Source organism: Magallana gigas, chromosome 8, assembly GCF_963853765.1.
Source record: "Magallana gigas chromosome 8, xbMagGiga1.1, whole genome shotgun sequence".
In the NCBI taxonomy this organism is placed as follows: Eukaryota; Metazoa; Mollusca; class Bivalvia; order Ostreida; family Ostreidae; genus Magallana; species Magallana gigas.
Genome location: NC_088860.1, coordinates 42,408,485 through 42,427,399, shown reverse-complemented (window position 1 = coordinate 42,427,399; position 18,915 = coordinate 42,408,485). Strand labels below are relative to the sequence as shown.

General features: G+C 31.8%; 1 protein-coding gene and 1 long non-coding RNA gene across 2 annotated transcripts; both read left to right on the top strand.

Moving 5' to 3' along the window:
* Positions 1-486: 486 nt before the first annotated feature.
* Positions 487-4,903, top strand: LOC136270748 (uncharacterized). Its single transcript, XR_010708602.1, has 2 exons — positions 487-583; positions 3,190-4,903. It is a non-coding gene; the product is annotated as an uncharacterized lncRNA (long non-coding RNA).
* Positions 4,904-10,058: 5,155 nt separating this feature from the next.
* LOC136271010 (uncharacterized) lies at positions 10,059-18,871 on the top strand. The gene is made up of 5 exons (XM_066070075.1): positions 10,059-10,194; positions 14,283-14,472; positions 14,636-14,746; positions 18,466-18,523; positions 18,712-18,871. The coding sequence occupies exons 1-5, from the start codon at positions 10,120-10,122 to the stop codon at positions 18,869-18,871; spliced, it is 594 nt and encodes a 197-aa protein (XP_065926147.1). The 5' UTR covers positions 10,059-10,119.
* The last annotated feature ends 44 nt before the right edge of the window (positions 18,872-18,915 follow it).

Genomic DNA, 18,915 nt, shown 5'->3' with positions numbered 1-18,915 from the left:
ACTTACATATAGCACTATAAAGAATAGCCAGGGACGGTCTCAAAATTTTCTGAAAAATTGCCCTTTTTTCACATTTCCACGGGTCCAGAACCACGCTCCAGTCCCGAGCAACTGCCATAAACTACCATAGGATTGGTAGCTTAATGTATACCCATGCAAATAATCACCAATTGATGGGGGGGGGGGGTCAATCACCTTCTTTTCGAGTGACATTCCGTGTTCTGAACCCACCCTACTTTTCAAGCACAAAACCGGAAGTGAAAATTTTGGCCACAGTTTCGCATTTTCATTCCATATCTGATGAAAAGTGCTACCAGTATTAAAGTGTCATATATCAATGAAATTGACACGAGCTCCTTTATCCACAAAATGAATGCAATAAATATTCTAGCAATTTTTACCCCTCAAATAACCAGCCAAACCCTAGGTTCTCCCTTTATTTCCAAATTTTGACCGGGTCTTTCCTTCGAAACTATCCCCTGCCACCCTTTTCGCGGGAAGCTGCAGCTGTTGAGTAAACAGAATCACGAGGAGAAGTTTTCAAGCTGAGCAGTGCAGTGGAGATCGTCAGAACTGTGCAACAGTAAGTCATTGCATCTAATAATAATCTGTTTTGCACCTTATTTTACTTTGGACAGTTTAATAACGGTTTGTTTTCTTTGATATTTATGTTAAGAATTTGCTAGACTGCAAAGCTATATAATCGTTTACCCTGTGTTTTAATTCAATGTACAGTCGTTTTACCGGTAACGAGTATTTGCCAGTATCAAATAATTCTTAGAAAAATTATTGGTGAAAGACGAAGTTAAGGTTTCAAAAAATCCTAGCAAACAAAACAAAAATAAATATTCTACAGTGAGGTCGCCTTTAACGAAACACTAAGTAAATTCGCGTTGATAGTACGTAACCAAGCCCGAGTTAAATTCATAATACAACATTGTTTTATTGTACCATACTTGACTCATAACATCATATATTTCTTTCCCAACAACCAACGATTAAACAAAAATTATCGCTGTATTTTGATGAACGATGTTTTCTCCTTTAGCGGATCATTTTCTCCATTACCGAATCACGTGATATACAGCTGATTATTTTTTGTTAGGGACAGTGTCGAATTTTTTTTTTAAGTTTTAATATGCTTTAAAGCATGAATAAGAAAAATGGAAATGCTAATTTTTTTTTTCATTTTGAGTTAATAGTTCATTCTATTGAAACCGAAAATTCATGAAAAAATAACAATGAATTCAATGGTAAAAAAAATGACTGCATGATTTGTAAACTTTGATCCACCAATTTATTAAAAATCATTTAGTTTTTAGTCATTGTAAGTCATCAATATTGTTAATTTTATGAGATACGTGTATATAAACATTTTTTCATGAAATTACAAAGAAATATACAATGGCATGTAAATGGATCAAGAAAAAAACGAAATACGGCATGTACGAGGGTTTGCCCAAAATTGCATAGACAAGTGACGTTATTCAGTTCATAGAACTCACAGAATGATGAAGTTTGTGTCGCAACGGGTTTAAGTTATTTGCATTGAAATTATGTGTCGATATTGATTGTATCAGATTGGGTTTTTATAACATATATGTACTACATCATAAATTTTTAATGCAGCGCAACGACACTTAAAAAAAATTAAATAAACATATAGAAACTTGAAGAATATCGTGAGGAAAATAACTCATCAAATAAAAGATTTAAAAAAAGAAGAAAATGCATTTAAATATATGCATTTTTTTTTATTTATTCCAAAAAAATTTAGCCATTCCGAATTTTTAAAAGATTTTTTAGCACGTACGTTAGAAAGGTTGACGTTTGAATATATACACACGGTAACTAATTATATTAAAATGTTTTAAAAGATCTAGAAGCATATCCAAGGGCGATTTTAAAGTAAACAAATTAAAATACACGATATTGCCTAGAAATGTGTTTAGTAATTGTATAGTTAAGCAACCAAAAACAAAAAACAAAAACAGGACCCAGTATTGACATCCAGCAATAAAAAAAGAAGAAACCTCCACCGATAGAAATGGAAGAACAAATACCGGGAAGACAGACGTTTAAAATCGGCGATCATTTGTACTATGAAATATTTTAAAACAAATCTAGAAATGTATAGTGAATGACTGAATGTGCAAACTGGATGGGTGTTCAAGGAAAATAAATATTTTCCCATGACCTGTACATGTATGGAATCAGCGATCGTTTGTACTTATGAAATATTTTAAAAACAAAAATAAAAAAGTATAGTGAATCTGCAAACTGGATCCATGTTCAAGGAAAATAGTAGGAAATTAATTAGGAAATAAACTGCTAAATGACATCGAATACGAATAACTTAAATTTGTAAGGCATGGGTTTTTAAATCAATAAATATCCGTATTAATACAGGGAATTTGGGAAACCAAAATATTGTTGAAATCATAATCGAATGGAAAAAAGTTCTAGAAAATGGGAATGAGATGTGTTTTAAAAATCTTTTATAGTTGTTTCTTGGATTTTTTTATTGAAGCAGATGTGCAAATAATCGTAGCGGTATCAATTAATTTTGACATAATCCCTCCATGATCCCCGCATCTCGGTGATTCGTTATTGGAACCCTGACTACCCACAACATTATAGCTAATATAATTATTCTCTGATTAAGAAAATGTTTGCGCTTTCAGTGCTTGTAGACAGATAATTTTATTAAACATCTGTACCAAATATGCTTACATACAATGAGCCGTTCACCTCAGAGCTCAACCGAAAAGTGAAAGTAGTCAGCTGCACGCATGCTTTTTGTCTGCGTCTTCAAAAAGCTTGTTCATCTTTGTTTAGAAATAACGACATAAAACGAGATAAAATTTAATAATTTCATGATAAATAATTAAAACAAGAATAACTCTACATGACAGGATATGTTAAGTTAAGTATTGAACCTTTAAATAGAAAAATATAGAGTTGTTTATCTGAAAGTGATTCGTTAACGGAGACGATTCGTTATAGGCAACCTCACTGTATATTCTATGAAATGCCGGAAGTGCAAGGCAGAAGAAACGAATCGACCGCTGTGTAAGTTAATTGAACATCCATGCTTAATGTAAATGATTGCGTTTTACAATAGCAATTAGCATTTTTTTTTACACCTCTTTTTTAAACAATGCCTTAGTAGCTGTATATGTTTTGTAGGAAGGAATCGCAAGAACTGTATCAGTTGGAGGAAGAGATGTAAAAGTCAAATCTATAACCTTTAAGGATGGGACGGGCAAGTGCAAAGTGTCACTTTGGAGAGAGTTTGCCGAGAAAGATGTGGGTAAAGGCCAACACTTGAAAATCACTGATGGTGTTGTACAGACGTACAACAACGAGAAGTCTGTCTCAACAACTGGAAGGACAGAAGTTGAGATATAATTACATCACTTTTTAATATTTTCTTTAAAAAATGTTTTCATATGTATTTAAAATATCATGCATGTGTTTGGGAAGAACTTGTTCTAATATTTTTAACCGGGTTTTCCAACGGAAAAATCCGGTTATTAAAATGGTGAAAATGGCGGGCGGGCGGATGGGCGGGCGGGCGGCTGCCAAAAGGGTACCCTCATTGTACGGATAACTCCTCCTACAGTTCTCAAGATAGGAAGTTGTTCTTTTGCAGATCAATTGTACATATATCAGAGGTATGCATATTGCTAGGATTTTGATTTCCGATAATTTATGAAAAAAATACCAGCCTTTGAACTTAGTCATTTTTTGGCAAAATATTGCATATAGGGTACCCTTATTGTACGGATAACTCCTCCTACAGTTCTCAAGATAGGAAGTTGTTCTTTTGCAGATCAATTGTACATATATTAGAGGTGTGCATATTGCTAGGATTTAGATTTCCGATAATTTATGAAAAAAATACTAACTTTTGAACTTAGTCATTTTTTGGCAAAATATTGCATATAGGGTACCCTTATTGTACGGATAACTCCTCCTACAGTTCTCAAGATAGGAAGTTGTTCTTTTACAGATCAATTGTACATATATTAGAGGTGTGCATATTGCTAGGATTTAGATTTCCGATAATTTATGAAAAAAATACTAACTTTTGAACTTAGTCATTTTTTGGCAAAATATTGCATATACATGTAGGGTACTCCATTTCACTGGATAAGGGTTGACGTGGATTATGGATACAGTTTACATAAAAGAAAATCTGGTTTGCTGTCACATTGACAGCTTTTCACTTGTCTTATTTGTCAGACTGTAAAAGCTCCAAGTCAACTAAAGCTCACAGAAAACATCATGGCTGATAACATGGAGGAAAATGGCCTCAGTCTTATCATTGACGACGGGGAAGCATATCCAGCTTACAGAATTTCCTTAAACAAGATCACAGCATTCCTTAATTGTGAAGAAAACTGTAGCTGGAGGATTTTAGTGGTAGTTTTCCTGTCAAGTTACATTATTAACTTGTAATTTGAGCAATATGTTTTCATGCACAATAATCTCTCTTACGATAAAGTGTTGTATGTAAAATTTTCACTTCCAGCTTTTGCACGGATGTGTTAATTTGGAATTTTTATTTTGATTGTACTGAATAGAGTTTTGTAATGTCTTTTCTACTTTTAAAAACTTGTGAGAAATCAGGTGATATTTTATATACACTATCAATATGACTGAAAAGCTAATACCGGTAATAAACGATTTCTTTATGTAAAACTCATTTCCATTTGTTAACTCTTAGATGTAATATAAGTTTTTAACATTGAGTAATTGTAGAACTAATTATTTGTAGCAGATGCTATGTTTATTCTTTTTAAGCAAGTTGATGCATGCATATGCTGTTTCTTTTTAGACTAAGTGAAAAAATATTTATTTGATTTTAAGACTTTGATAAGAAACCAAGGTTTTTTTTTTATAAACAATGAATACCTGTGCAACGTAAGCTAGTCAAGAAAGAATTTCTAATGAAATGTAGTCATAACCATGTATTATTTTTTTTTTACATTTAGTTGTTGTTTTGAGTATTGTAGCAGATTTCATTATTCCATTGTTCTGATTGAGATAGTGAATATAGTATAAATGGACCTTCTCTTATAGCACCATTGATTATTGACTTAGCATGCATAACTTCCTACTTTGTCCATTCGCCACTGAATGGATTATTACACAATATGCATGCTGTTTATAAGTCAATTTTTATTAATGGCTTGTATGAAAATGATAAAATGTTTCATAACTGACAGTTTATACTGTATTTCTTGCATTTTATGAATTAAACAATGTTCATATCTCTTCTTGATTTCCACTCATTGAACTGAATATGGTTGACAAAGTGGCAGTTTTTTTCCAACTGTGAATGAAATGGCTGGTTCTGTTGAGGATTTGCAAAAAAAAAGATTGATTAGTATTGAATATTGATAGTTGATATAACAATAGTCAAACAATATTTCATTTTTTTAAGAAAGGGTCAGTGACAGGTATTTTCGAAAACGCGTGCAGTGTATTGAAATTAATGCCAGATTGAATATCCTATATGTAATATCGTTTTATAGGATGAAATGATATTAAAGATGAACATGACTCGTAATTGGGATTGTCCCCCATGTATATATCTTTCTTTTAATTGCTAATATCTATACAACCTTTTACATTTTAAAGTATTTCGATGTAGATGTTTCACCCGTGTGTACTCGTACATCCTGCTGCATCGCTATGTTAGTATCAAATTTTACATATTTTTCAAAGCTAGAAGAATGCTTACCTCAAATGACCAGGTGAATGATTATTTACAAACATAATATACACATAAAACAACAAATAATTGCGCAAAACCTATTACCAAGAAAGGAATACAACACTTTGGGCACAACGTTTAGGTGCAATTGGGTGATACAAAATTGAAGGCTTTATATACATGTGTGATAGTGTACATTTACGTGCAGTGTCGAGTTTTTGGTACTAAAACTATTTTTTTTCTTTTCTTGCATATTCAAATGTTCATGCATTATATCTGTAATGCCCTTAATCTAAAGAAGGCAATATTAATATTCTTTATCTTTGTACTTCGCCCATTCCATTGTTGACAATCAAATGCGAGTCGACTCTCAGGCCCTTCAGGCCTTTGATTAAATACATTCTCCTGCAAAAGTGGAGGGCTGCTGCAAAAAAGTGGGGAGGGGAAAGCAGCCCCCCTCACCCCAACCCCCTATGCTACGTGCCTGTGATGTAAATTCACGGTGTGCTCTGGGGTATTCGCATGATCCCAACGGACTCGTCCTCTAATCAGCGCAAAAACTATGAATGAGACATTAGGACGCGAAGTCCTGCTTTACCATTCACGCAACGGCTGAGATGTTTGCATTTGAATGATCTCCACCATTGGCAGAGATGCAGAGATAGCATTGTAACAGCTACATACATGTATATTATACTTTGAATAGGATGTTTTCGAAAAAATCTATCGAATTAACAAACACATTTGATAAGTAACTGTTAAATGTAGTAATGTACATTTAGTAAGACAGCGAATTATGTCCCCTTTTCAAGAATAATGAGATCGCCCAACTGAACGAAAATCGGGTCACACCCCGCTTTGGCGATTTAGTTCCTCCAGTGAACATTCCAGCTGTATGAATATATATTTGTTTAACTCTCTTGGTATAATGGTAATCCAAAACCAATTATTACTTACATAGTAAAACGTAATCGACAATATGTTACAACTTGTTGCGATGACCCCCTCCCCACTTTTCTACCGTTCAGATATGGTGGAATGCTGATCTATATTTAAAAAAGGATTACACACGTGCACTGGATATTGAACATCCCTTTAACTTGAAAACTCTCGCTTGCTGTTGTTATAACACCCATATAACATTTTCATCAATTGTGAATGTAAATGCTGACACCTTAAACATGCATCGGTTAATCTTTTTTGTGAAAATATGATATTGCTTGCTCCCATTGTCGGCACTGTTTCGGAGAATGCAACTTTCAAACCTTAGATATGCCTGTCGTCATGACATCAGGCAATCAAAAGGCACATTTTAGTTTTACTATTCCCAATACCATCACACGGGTAAATAAACCCTTCGATTTTGTTATGCTTTACTGCACATCTGGATATCATGTTTTCTCATTGTATTAAGTGCATGAAGTTTGATAATTTTATCGGAATCGACTAACTATGGCGATATAAAATAGAGGTCAAGATAGGTGGGATTTTATACTTTGAAATAATTTCAACAGGTAAGAAGTTAGCAACATATATATGGATTGTAGTGATAGCAGCGAGTAAAGAAAAACATGGTTGACTATGCCTTTTACGCTTCAACGTGTCTAATTAATGAATTATATTTATAATGTACGATTCCAAGAGTAGATATATTTTGGAAGGTGTTCAAACTAATATACAGGTAACCATATGAATGTGAAACATTATCTATTTACCTGATCAATACAAACATACTGAGACTAATGAACACAGTATATTGTGGTTTCATTAATATTCAAGGCTACAAATTTTCATGTTATTTCGCGGCCAATGGCCATAGCAATACAAAATGTTAAAGGTCATATGAAACGATTTTTAAAATTATGATTTTCTTTCATGAATATAAAGCTTGGTATAAAAAAATGTTAAAATACATGATGTAAGATTTTTTTGCCTTTGCATTACTGAGAAATAACCGTGAAAACTGAGCACCTGAAAAAATTCTTGCCCGCTTATCGTTCTTGATTTTGTGTATTTATGACGTCACAGAGACCCACCGATGTAAACAATGCATTAAAACTAGTGTAATTTTACAGTAGTTTATCGATTAAATTTTAGTAATTTTTGCATATATGAACGTGTCTTTCTTTTCAAATGAGATCATTTGATTTCGTAGTAGCCTACAGATGACTTAGTTTTAATTGGTCGTTAATGAATAAATCTAATATCAGCTTCTCACAAAAGTAAAATCATGATGAAGATCCCGAACTGGAGTGGAAATTTAACGAAAGAAATGCTCCAACATTTACAGCTGATTAATGAATTATCCTTATCCTTTTGAAATAGAAACATCATTTTCTTCTTCGGTACGTATAATGATTGAGCTACATTTAAAGGGAATTAAAGCATTTAAATTGATTTGATTTATTTTGTCACATAAAAAAGTATATAAGGCAGGCCAATGAAAATGTTTGAGGCATTGTGTACATAGTTTGTATTTAAGAGCTGCTATAAAATGCTGCAAAATTATTCTTAAATTTTATTTCGAAATAATATAAATTTCTGACTTATTGATATATACATGTAGCAATATCTTTAGAAAATACTTTGTGTACACGTGTATTAACGTTTTATTAAATTAGATCGCGGAAATATGGCATTTAAGGATTTAGAAATGTATCGGTAAAATAAATCGGTTGTTTGATAAAAATAGTTGTGAACGAATGTGAAGATAATCAACAGATTTTATTAAGAACAAGCATCAATAATGATAAAAAAAAACGAAAGAAAACATTGCGGAAGAAAGTGAGATAAAAGGGATCTGTGAGTAAACACCGCACATACACGTTTTAAAATCAAAACACCGCACATTCAAGTACACGTTTCAAAAACAAAACATTTGAAGAAATTTCTCTTAGACTAAAAATAATTGAATGGTAACATATTTGTGAATTTGAAAGTGAAACAAACAATATAATCGTGAAGCGAATGAGGCACAATGAGCCTACAAGTTGTTTAGAAAAAAAATCTTAATGAATTGCATGAACGTGCAAATGGGAAAAAACGATCAGACTTTTTGAATATGTCAATTTCATTAAAAAGATCAAAATAAAACATATAAATATGCTTATATTAAAATAATATAATACTTGCATGTGGATCTATGAAGAAAATCATTCATTCTCCCTGCAGTCTCGAAACTGAATATCATTATGTACACGCGATTAGATGTAAATAAAAACGCACACGATTTCATTTCTTGAGAGAGAAAATACTGACGTGGTTGATTATTGTATAATTATACAAGTTTTATATAAAATAGTATTTTTTTTCTTTTAAAATGCTGCAAAATGACATGGATATTTGTATTCACAAAATAGCTTTATAAGGCGATTGGGTCTTACTGACGTCATAAGCAAGGGAGGTAAGCCGCGTAAGTCAATGTTCCTTTTCCCGATTAAGTAATTTTGATCGACTGTGGCGCTCACATTTTGCATAAAATATCCAAAAAACAATGTCAGTCTTATTAAATAGGCACTTATGAACTCATTCCCGTATATAACTCAATATGATCAGGATATCGTTTCATATGACCTTTAATAGAAATTTCACTTCAATTAACATTTAATTTCGCGGATTAACTAAATCCACGGAAATCGGTGTATAAACGAATATTGATGAAACCACAGTAACATGCAACTAAGTTTTTTTTAATGAATTCTGAATAAACCTCCAATTGTTCTGAATAAGTAACTTGACTGCAAGGATAAATACACTAGGTGAGTAAAGGTACACCATTTTCACACCAGCTGATAGCTGATGTTGACTGGTAGTGTTAATTTGATATATCCTACATCAATTAAGCAGAATATATACTTTTGTTTTTATAATTATAATTCCGACAAAAGTGAACAAAAGGATTTTTAAGTTGCCAGTCACTTCTACATTAAAAAAGAAATGAGTATTCTAATCATTAATCTATTCCTGAGCATACAATTAAGCCAAAGCCTATTAAAAGCCAATAATGCCCTTGGCAAGAGGGTTCTGTGAATTGATTTTGAAACATGTATTGTATTGATTCAGAGGCATGAAGGTATCTACGCTAGGTGCAGGGGTCTCTGTGGATTGTGAACAGCTTAGATAGTTTATTTATAGTTTATAAATAGATTAAAATATTTAATTTGGTTTGTGGATTTCTATCATAAATGCAAATGAATGTATTTTTTATTGAATTTAGAACAGGTATCAGAAAAATGTTTTACCTCGTAACACATATTCTTATAAAACACCTTTCGGTGCCCCAACATATGCATTCTACAGGAAACACCAGAAAGATATTTTTAAATAATGAGATGTTTTTATTTTTAGGTTGAGACCCATTAAACATTTTAGAGCAAACTTCTTCACGAGGCGAAATGGGCCGTTACACAATAGTGTGTTTCATGATTTTTGGATATTTCTTTTCCTCCAATATCGTTAAAAACAAATGCGTAAGTAAATAATTTACCTCTATATTTCGGTTATACAACTGGACATACCCTTTATAACTTTATTGTTCGATGAAAAATATTTCCTGCACTACTTTATGTGTTCAAGAATTATGAAATGGTTAATCGGTTTAAGAATTGAATTGACTAAAGTTGAACCATTCAAGTGGTTTATGTTTCTATTCACTATGCTACTTTCAATTTCAATATTGTGGAGGATAATAGCATTGCACCTAAGATGCACATATTGAAATTGCAGGCATTGGAATTTATCTCAACATTTGCATGTACAAAAAGTTACCTTATTTTCTCCCATTGCCAAACTATCTCTTCATTCACATTCAAATAAATCAATATTCTAGTCTATTGACAGTATTATTGACAATCTTTAAACGTTGAATATGTGATTGTGTTATGCTTGAAGTGAGTGGTCTGCGCCTATATATTAAATTGATATAAAAATACCTTACGTAACATCAACATGAGTCCAAAGATAAACTAACATTGGTTTTGGAAACCAAATTCTATGGATGAAATATCAAGATAATGATCGTGGGTCTATAAGACAGGAGAATGGTTCTGTTTGTAACTCTTTGTCCCTGAGTTCATCTTAAAATATCCTAGCCAAAACATATACATGCACATGGTCCGTTAAGTATTTTGAATACAAAACCGAAGTAAATGGTGATTTAAAAACATCGTGCATTGAAACCCGCTTTTGCAGGGCCTTGATTTCATGCCAATTGTTTATATTTCACACACGAGTGCCTGCATGTTAAATGACATATTACGACGTAATTACCGGGGGGTGGGGGCGACTCAACCAAAAACTAAAAATCTTGACAAGCCCAAAATAGGATAAAAATTAATTCATTGATTTTATTAACTAATCAATTTATACATTTCAACTCACTTTACATAGTGGAATTGATAAGATTCTATCATAATGGTTTACATTTAGAATCAAAATAATTCCTGTAGATCCTATATCCCTTCTTTGACATACTGAGATAATATGAATCCGTTGTCGTTGTTAAGAATAACTTAGGTCATACTCATAAACAAAACACCATTAGAATTTTATTTTTCAAAAGAGGATCGTACACAAAGGGAAAAAGGGAATGTCAGTCTTGGGATTTTTAAGGTGTATAATTGAAACACAATTTTGATAAAACTGAGTCCTTGCGAATGTTACAGTAAAAAAAAAATATAACTAAAGGAATATATAATGTGTTTATTATATTTTATGCATATCAATGTACATGTAATTAGCATATTCTACAGTTTCAACTATGGCTGCAACTGCTACGTACTGCACAAACATGATATTATCAGAAATTTTGGATTATGAACGTGTCGACAGGCATTCTTTGATAAAAAACAAATGGCGAAACATTAAATTTAAAATATAATAGTATATAATACCTAATGGTCCTACAAACTAAATGAAAAATATTGTTTAAAGCAGTACATAAATCATTAAAGGTCATATGTAACTATTCTAAACACTAAGATTTTTTCTTCATAAATATAAAGCTTCGTATAAATAAATGTTAGAAAACGTGTAGTAATTTTTTTTTTGTCTTTGCATTCCTGAGAAATAGCCGTGAAAACTCATCACTCCAAAAAATTGTTCCTTGCTTATCCTTCTTAATTTTTTGGATTTATGACGTCACACATACCTACTGATGTATCTTTTTTTGCATAAACATGTATGGACGCGTCTTGATTTTCAGATCATCTGATATAGTATTACAGATGACTTGGTTTAAATTTGTCGTTAATGAATATTACTTTCAGCTTTTTACCAGATTTAAACTATCATGATAAATATCCCGTATTGCAATGAAAATTTAAGAAACGAAAATATTTCACCGTTAATAAATTATCGTAAACTTTTTTACACAAAAACATCCTGCTTCCGCGATACATATAATGATTGGGTTACATTTAAAGTGAATTTAGGCATTTCAATTTATTTAATTCATTTTGTCACATGAACTGAAAAGAATAAGGCAGGCCAATGAAATGTTTGATATATTTATTTAAAAGCGTCTATAAAATTAAATGTCACAAAAATATTCTTAAATGTTATTTGATAATTATATCTATTAATCAGACCTATCAATTTTAGACTTATGGAAATACAGCAATATTTTTTTCAAAAAATGCATGGCAATAACATGTCAAACTGTATTAAACGGATAGATTCATAGTTCGTTATGCGTCAGCTTGTATACGTCAGTGGATGTCCACACCTGACGAGGTCAGATGTAGGCACCAAACTTGTGAAATCATTAAAATTCGTGGTGGCTCAATGTTCGTGGTATTTAAGGGTAGCCATGTAGAATTTACATCCTCGAGGAAAAGTTTTTTAAAAAGAATGTTTTATCTTACTGATACTAAAAACCAACAAATCCACGAAATGACATCCCCGCGAATAAGCAAAAATCCCTCGATTTTAAATGATTCCACAGTAATCCATGAAAAAAAAATAAAAATGCAATGCTGCAGTTTTCTCCTTTTTTGGCTGGAGGACAGCAAGTATAAAGTGAACATCTTTTGATAAATTTAACAGCATCTGTGATATTGATTTTGACTTTTTAAAAAAAAGTTTAGATTTTAGATGATAAACAGAGACGAGAAATACATATACATAAAACGCAAAAAATTATTGTGAATATCTCGTTGCCTGAAATTACTATCATTGAACCCCAGGGACTCTTTAAGTGAGTGTCATTAATTGTTGCTGGAGTATTAGTTGCTGTGATTACAATGTAGTATGTTTAAACTAACATAGCTTATAAATATGCATTATTTACCTTTTATCTCCGACTACCGATATATAAGTTGTCGTTTTCTATTATTACCATGGTAACGCTCATCGCTACACATCCCATATAAAAGGTCGAGATTCATGCATTGCTACATTCGGGTATTTTATTCACCCGAACATGTTACAGTGGACGATACGATTTGAAAGAACAATATATGACAACCATTAGACTGGTATGGAATATCCAGTGAAAGGCAAAATAAGCTTGAAATCCAGGAAAACTTATTCCTAAAAACCCTTGATCATTTTAGAACGTTCTCCGTATCGCGTTGCTACAATATTGCGCATTCTACAGTCTATTATAATAGCAAATCGTAAATTGCCAGCATTGACTTTAAAAAAGAAAGTTACATATTTACTTTGTTGAATTAAGTGTGGTCGGGGTCTTTAATAAGATACATGGGTAGTGTAAGGAAGCATATGGGCAATTTAGCGTTTATTTTTTTACTCTAATACACAAAATCGTAAATGAAATTGATGTTATAAATCGGACCAATGACTTATTATTTACCCCATTAAATAGATGTCACTGCAATAAAACTCAGGTAGTACACTACTCCAACATCGGTGCATTGTCACGTGATGATTATAAATAGCTTACATAATTATATTCTTTTATATAAAATGAGATAAAACAACACTATTCCGGTTTTTCCACAAAAACGTTAACATATCAAGTTAAGAAAAAATATTAGTTTTATATAAACTGCTGCTAGAATTATATTATTTATGTTATTTCCACAGTTCTCTAAAAACATTCCCAACTTTTACATAGTTTGCACGGAAAACGGCATGTTGCATCACAAGAACACGTAACACAGGATTCTAACAGCTCTTTCAAGGTTAAGCTTATGTTAAACTATTGATACGTGTTAAATATGAACTTCAAAATATAAGCGTAGTGTTGTTTTAGTCAAAAGTTTACTAATTATATCGAAAACAACGATACACGAAACCCTGGCCTAGAAATAAAAGCATAATTACATACCTTTTGGCGAATATTTGATAAAGTTAACATTTGGTTCAGTATTTTCTTGTTCAATTCTAAACAACTCACACCAAAATATTTTAATGGAGTTTCTAGATATAGTGACGTAATTTCGATGCACTTTATTTCAAAAACAATTTTTTGGCAGAAACTGCATAGACCATAACCACATACCCGAGACAAAATTATTCGTAAGAATATACATGTATTGTTTATTACTCATGATAAAAAAAAAAATTCCGTATAAATAACGTTTTAATTTTTCAGAAAAAGGTTGATGGTTATAAGTCTCCTGTGTACACGACACCATTTTGTCCCAGAAATGAATTAGAGTGGAACAAGAGATCGTCAGTTCTCAACTGTAACAAGACTAATGGCTACACGTGTTTACCAAACGAAAAGCTCACGGAGCTGTTAGAGTTCTGTCACACAGCACCTTTTATATGGATTCAGGAAGGTATAAAAAGGACGTTTACAGTTTGACAAATTAGATATACGGTTATTAGTATACCTTCTTTGTAGTTTTATTAATTTTGAAGCAAAACTGATCATAAATGCCATGAGATCATTTTGTATTAATGAGGGTCATAGGGCTTAGGTATAATTTTAATGACTTTCAGGTGTTTGTTTATATCTAAAAAGAAAAAGTTTTCATGTTGATGCATACAGCTGTAACAACTTCACAGATGGATGTCCCAGTGCCTCTCATCAAAGCATAAACATCTTTGAATGTAAGTGTACAATGTTATAACTTTTGCATATTACTTCCTGCTAAGTTTATCAAAACACAAGTTGGTAAATGCTAACATAATTTCTAGTATTATACGAAATTTTTTAATGTATGTATGTTAAGTCCATATTGTGTTTAAAATTCTCATCAAATTGAACACCATTTTTGAGATACCGTCTTCACTTTTTAAATCTAGAATGTTTGATAATACATACGAGGGTTGTCCCAAAATAATGTAGACAGGACACATAATTTATAATCTGTTCACTGGAATTTCATTAGACTTCTATGTTTTCTTCAATGACCCTTTAGCAAACAATGCTGAAAAGTTCAAATCTGTACTTTATTCATTTCTCGAGATAATGAATAATTAGTAACAACAAGTTTTGTCAGGCGGCGCAATGTGCGATGTCAAAAATTTCCAGTTTTACGTTGTTGCTAAACCATCCACATCGTTCACGATAACATTTACGTTTTATTTCCGAACATGTCTTAGAAAAAATATTATCTTTGAACATGTACTCTGCGTGCACATTCAATATATATTTCTAGCTTTGTTTTGTTTTTAAATATTTTCTAAGTACAAACGATCTGTCGGCTCCAAACTTGCCCTGTATTACTTGTTGTCTAACGTCCGTCTTACCGAAATGTGTCGTTCAACATTTTGACGTCCATTGATATCGTTCGGGGTTTCTTTTTTCCACTTATTGTCATCATACTTGTTCAAATATTTTCAATGTTGTTAAACTACTTATTCACAAAACGCATTTCTCATCGATTTTGTTAATTTCATTTACTTCCAAAGCCGCTTAGGATTTATTTCATGGTCTTTACAAAATTGTATCAGTTACTGCTGCGCCGCCTTAAACGCTAAAAACGTCATTTTATTACCACTTAACTTTTCAACTTGTCACAAAACGCGCTATAAAATATCTAAAAGTTTTGTTATAGCCAAAACATTTTCTGAGTAAATAATAGAATTATTATCAAATATCGGTGTATGTTTTATTTGAATTTTTTCATTCGAAAAGTACTTTTTCGCCCAATTTTCAATTCATTATGTTGATTTTAACTTTTTGTTTTTGACATTGCGCCACATGTAGAATTTCTGATCTAACATGCTTTCATTTCACTAATTTAATCTCAAACAATATTCGATTTTAAAACATTATTTGAATGCAAATTTCTTGAATTCTTTGTGGCACGAATTTCATCTTCCTTTGTCTTCGATTAACTGAATAACGCCACTTGTCTACGCTATTTTGGGACAACCCTCGTATATTTTATAATTACAGCAAAACTCGAATATAACGAACACGGATATAGCGAATTTACGGCTTTAACGAATTATTATTCATGCCCAGGCCAATTTCTTATATAAACCTATAGAAAATTGATGTATATAACGAACACGGCTATAACAAAGTAATTTTAAGACCCCCGCTGGCAAAATTTTAACGTATTTTATCATTTTTATAACGAATTTTTTCCATTTCAAAATTCATTGAAGAAACATGCAATTTTAAGATGCATATATAAAATACTCAAATTCAAATAGTATACGGAATTTTTTTTAAAATTGAAATGAAATGGTTATATTGACATTTTTTGTAAATGACAGTAATACTAATTTTATAACTTACGATAGTTTGAAAAACTGTTACCCGGAAAAACCCTTAATCATTTAATTTATAACGAATTCGCTATAATATTTTTTACGAATTCGTTATCAACGTACAGCGAATTACGGCTATAACAAAGTTTTTTCTACGGTCCCTTGAAATTCGTTATAAACGAGTTTTGCTGTATAATCATTAATTATTAATGTTTTTCTTACGTGGCTTTCATAATGATATATGCCATATCTGTTTTTGCAAGCAGAAATTTACTTTAAAACACTATTCATTATAAACGCAAAGCCAATCTTAAAAGAAATATATTTTTTTTCAAACGGGCATCTTTCATAATGATTTAACAGCCAGACTTTACTCTTTTCAAGAACTAATCAATACTTTTTATATACTGTAAAATCAAAATTTCTAAAGCAAAGTCTGAAAGCCATAATGAAAATCTTATCGAACCTGACAACTAATAAAACATTCAAGCCCTATCTTTAAGTATACCCTGATTTTGTTTTAATTCTTTTTATCCTTCCGAATTTGGGTAACATTCAGGACTAACCCCTAGAAGACAATAGCGCGAATTTATTTTTTTATTTTTGGGGGGGGGGAGGGGGGGGGGTTAGTACCAGCATTCTTTTGTTTCGAAAATTTAATATACATATTAAAAAGCCAATGTATATGACAACTCATAAGAAAAGCAATTCCATTGCAAATATAATTTCAGAATCAATTTCTTAAAGTGACTTAAAATTGGACACGATTTGAGCCCCAAAAATTTTAATCATTATTATCTTCAATTTTATATATAGAATGGTAAATTGATGCTTTATATGCTTGACCAAATTTTGGAGGTCAAGATACAAAACAAGATACAGAGTTTCCCAACCACCACCCCACCCCTGGCAAGTCATTTAACCTTTCTCGCTGGCTCCTTTGAAAAAAAAATTGAATCATCATTAAAAGTTCCTTGTATTTCAAGGGTACGTTTTTTTTTCAGCGTAGGATTTCTCCTGATACTTCTTTGCTTGGCATTTTGTGTTGCATTGGTAATTGGTTAAATTGCTTTTACCCTTTCCGCCGCCCATACCTAGACATAATTAAAAGATTGATCAGTAAAAGAAAATTTTTAATATGGTGATAAGCAAATGCAGAAAATGAAGTAAACATTAAAGTAGTTGCTTTAAATCTACACTCTTGCCATTCAAGTTTCCTCATACTTAACAATTCGCCTTAGTACATGCAAATAAACACAATATTTAATCTAAAATAAGCGTTTTCCATCGTTTCAATGCATTAATACTGCGAGTGGATTCATAACGACTTGTATGGAACTTTCATGCATTGTAAATAAGACCTTTTTAACAATTTTATAATTACATGGTCCCACGTGTAATTAACAAAAACAGTTATTTTTATAAAATGTTCTTAATGACTGAAACAATACTGAAAAAAATATTTTTTAAAATTGTTTAAATGGTATCCAAAATGATAAAGGAAGCAGAAATTTTCTGAAAAAGTTATACTATTGATTTTAATCTACCATAAATGAAGATGCACTGAGACTTTAACATCCAAATCGCAATTGTCGAGCTGAATATCCGGAGTAAAATTGTATTCTATGTCTTTTCATTTTCCAGGTAATTTGATTCTGATCGTAGTGGGGTTTTTTTTCAAACGTGCGGATGCATAACCACTTGCACTTTGAAGTCCGTTTCTTGAACTTGACAAAATGGCAAATGACTTTTTTAATTTCCTATTTATCTTCAACTGTGTTATCAATTCGGACACAGAATATTTCTTTATGCGAAGGCCAACAAAGTAGCATGGAGCAATTTTCTCGTGCATAGTGTCAACGTTTGAACTATCTGTAAACTGTAAATTCCTAAATATTCGCAAGGAATTAAAATCTGCGTAAAATCTCGGAAAGTACATATCGCGGATTTTAAAATCTCGTGTTTATTTTACACACAGATGTAAACTAAATGAAGTTTGGCGTTCGAGATTTTATACTCTTGCGATTTGATGCAAAAATGTTGAGTCGCGGAATTAATTACTCGCCTAATAAACAGATTTTGCAGTATCTACTGGTATTTTACAGACCCAGCTTGTATATCTATTGGAAATGGTTGTTTCCTGGCCGAACACTCTTGTAAAAGGTAAGTTAAATATGTAAGATGCAAATGGCTTTATAAATATAAACACATTAAAACATGTAAAATACATCACCATTATTGTACCCCTTTTTCGGAATATCCATCTAAACTCAACCATTAATTATTGTTCTTGTAAATAATTGTATAAAATTAATGATGAGCATTCCCTGTAATGGTTTCAATGTTTACAGTTCTCAAAACACAACTCACCGTATTGATACATCAGGAAATGAAAAAATCGACTGGCTCTGGGTCGGGATAGGGATAAGCATCATTTTCATTTTTTGTGTTTCATCCTGTATGCTATACCTCTACTGTAGAAGAAGTAAGTCTTTTTATAGTATATATTGAAACGTCATAGTGTTAATTAATATCGATTATGCTCTATAATATAT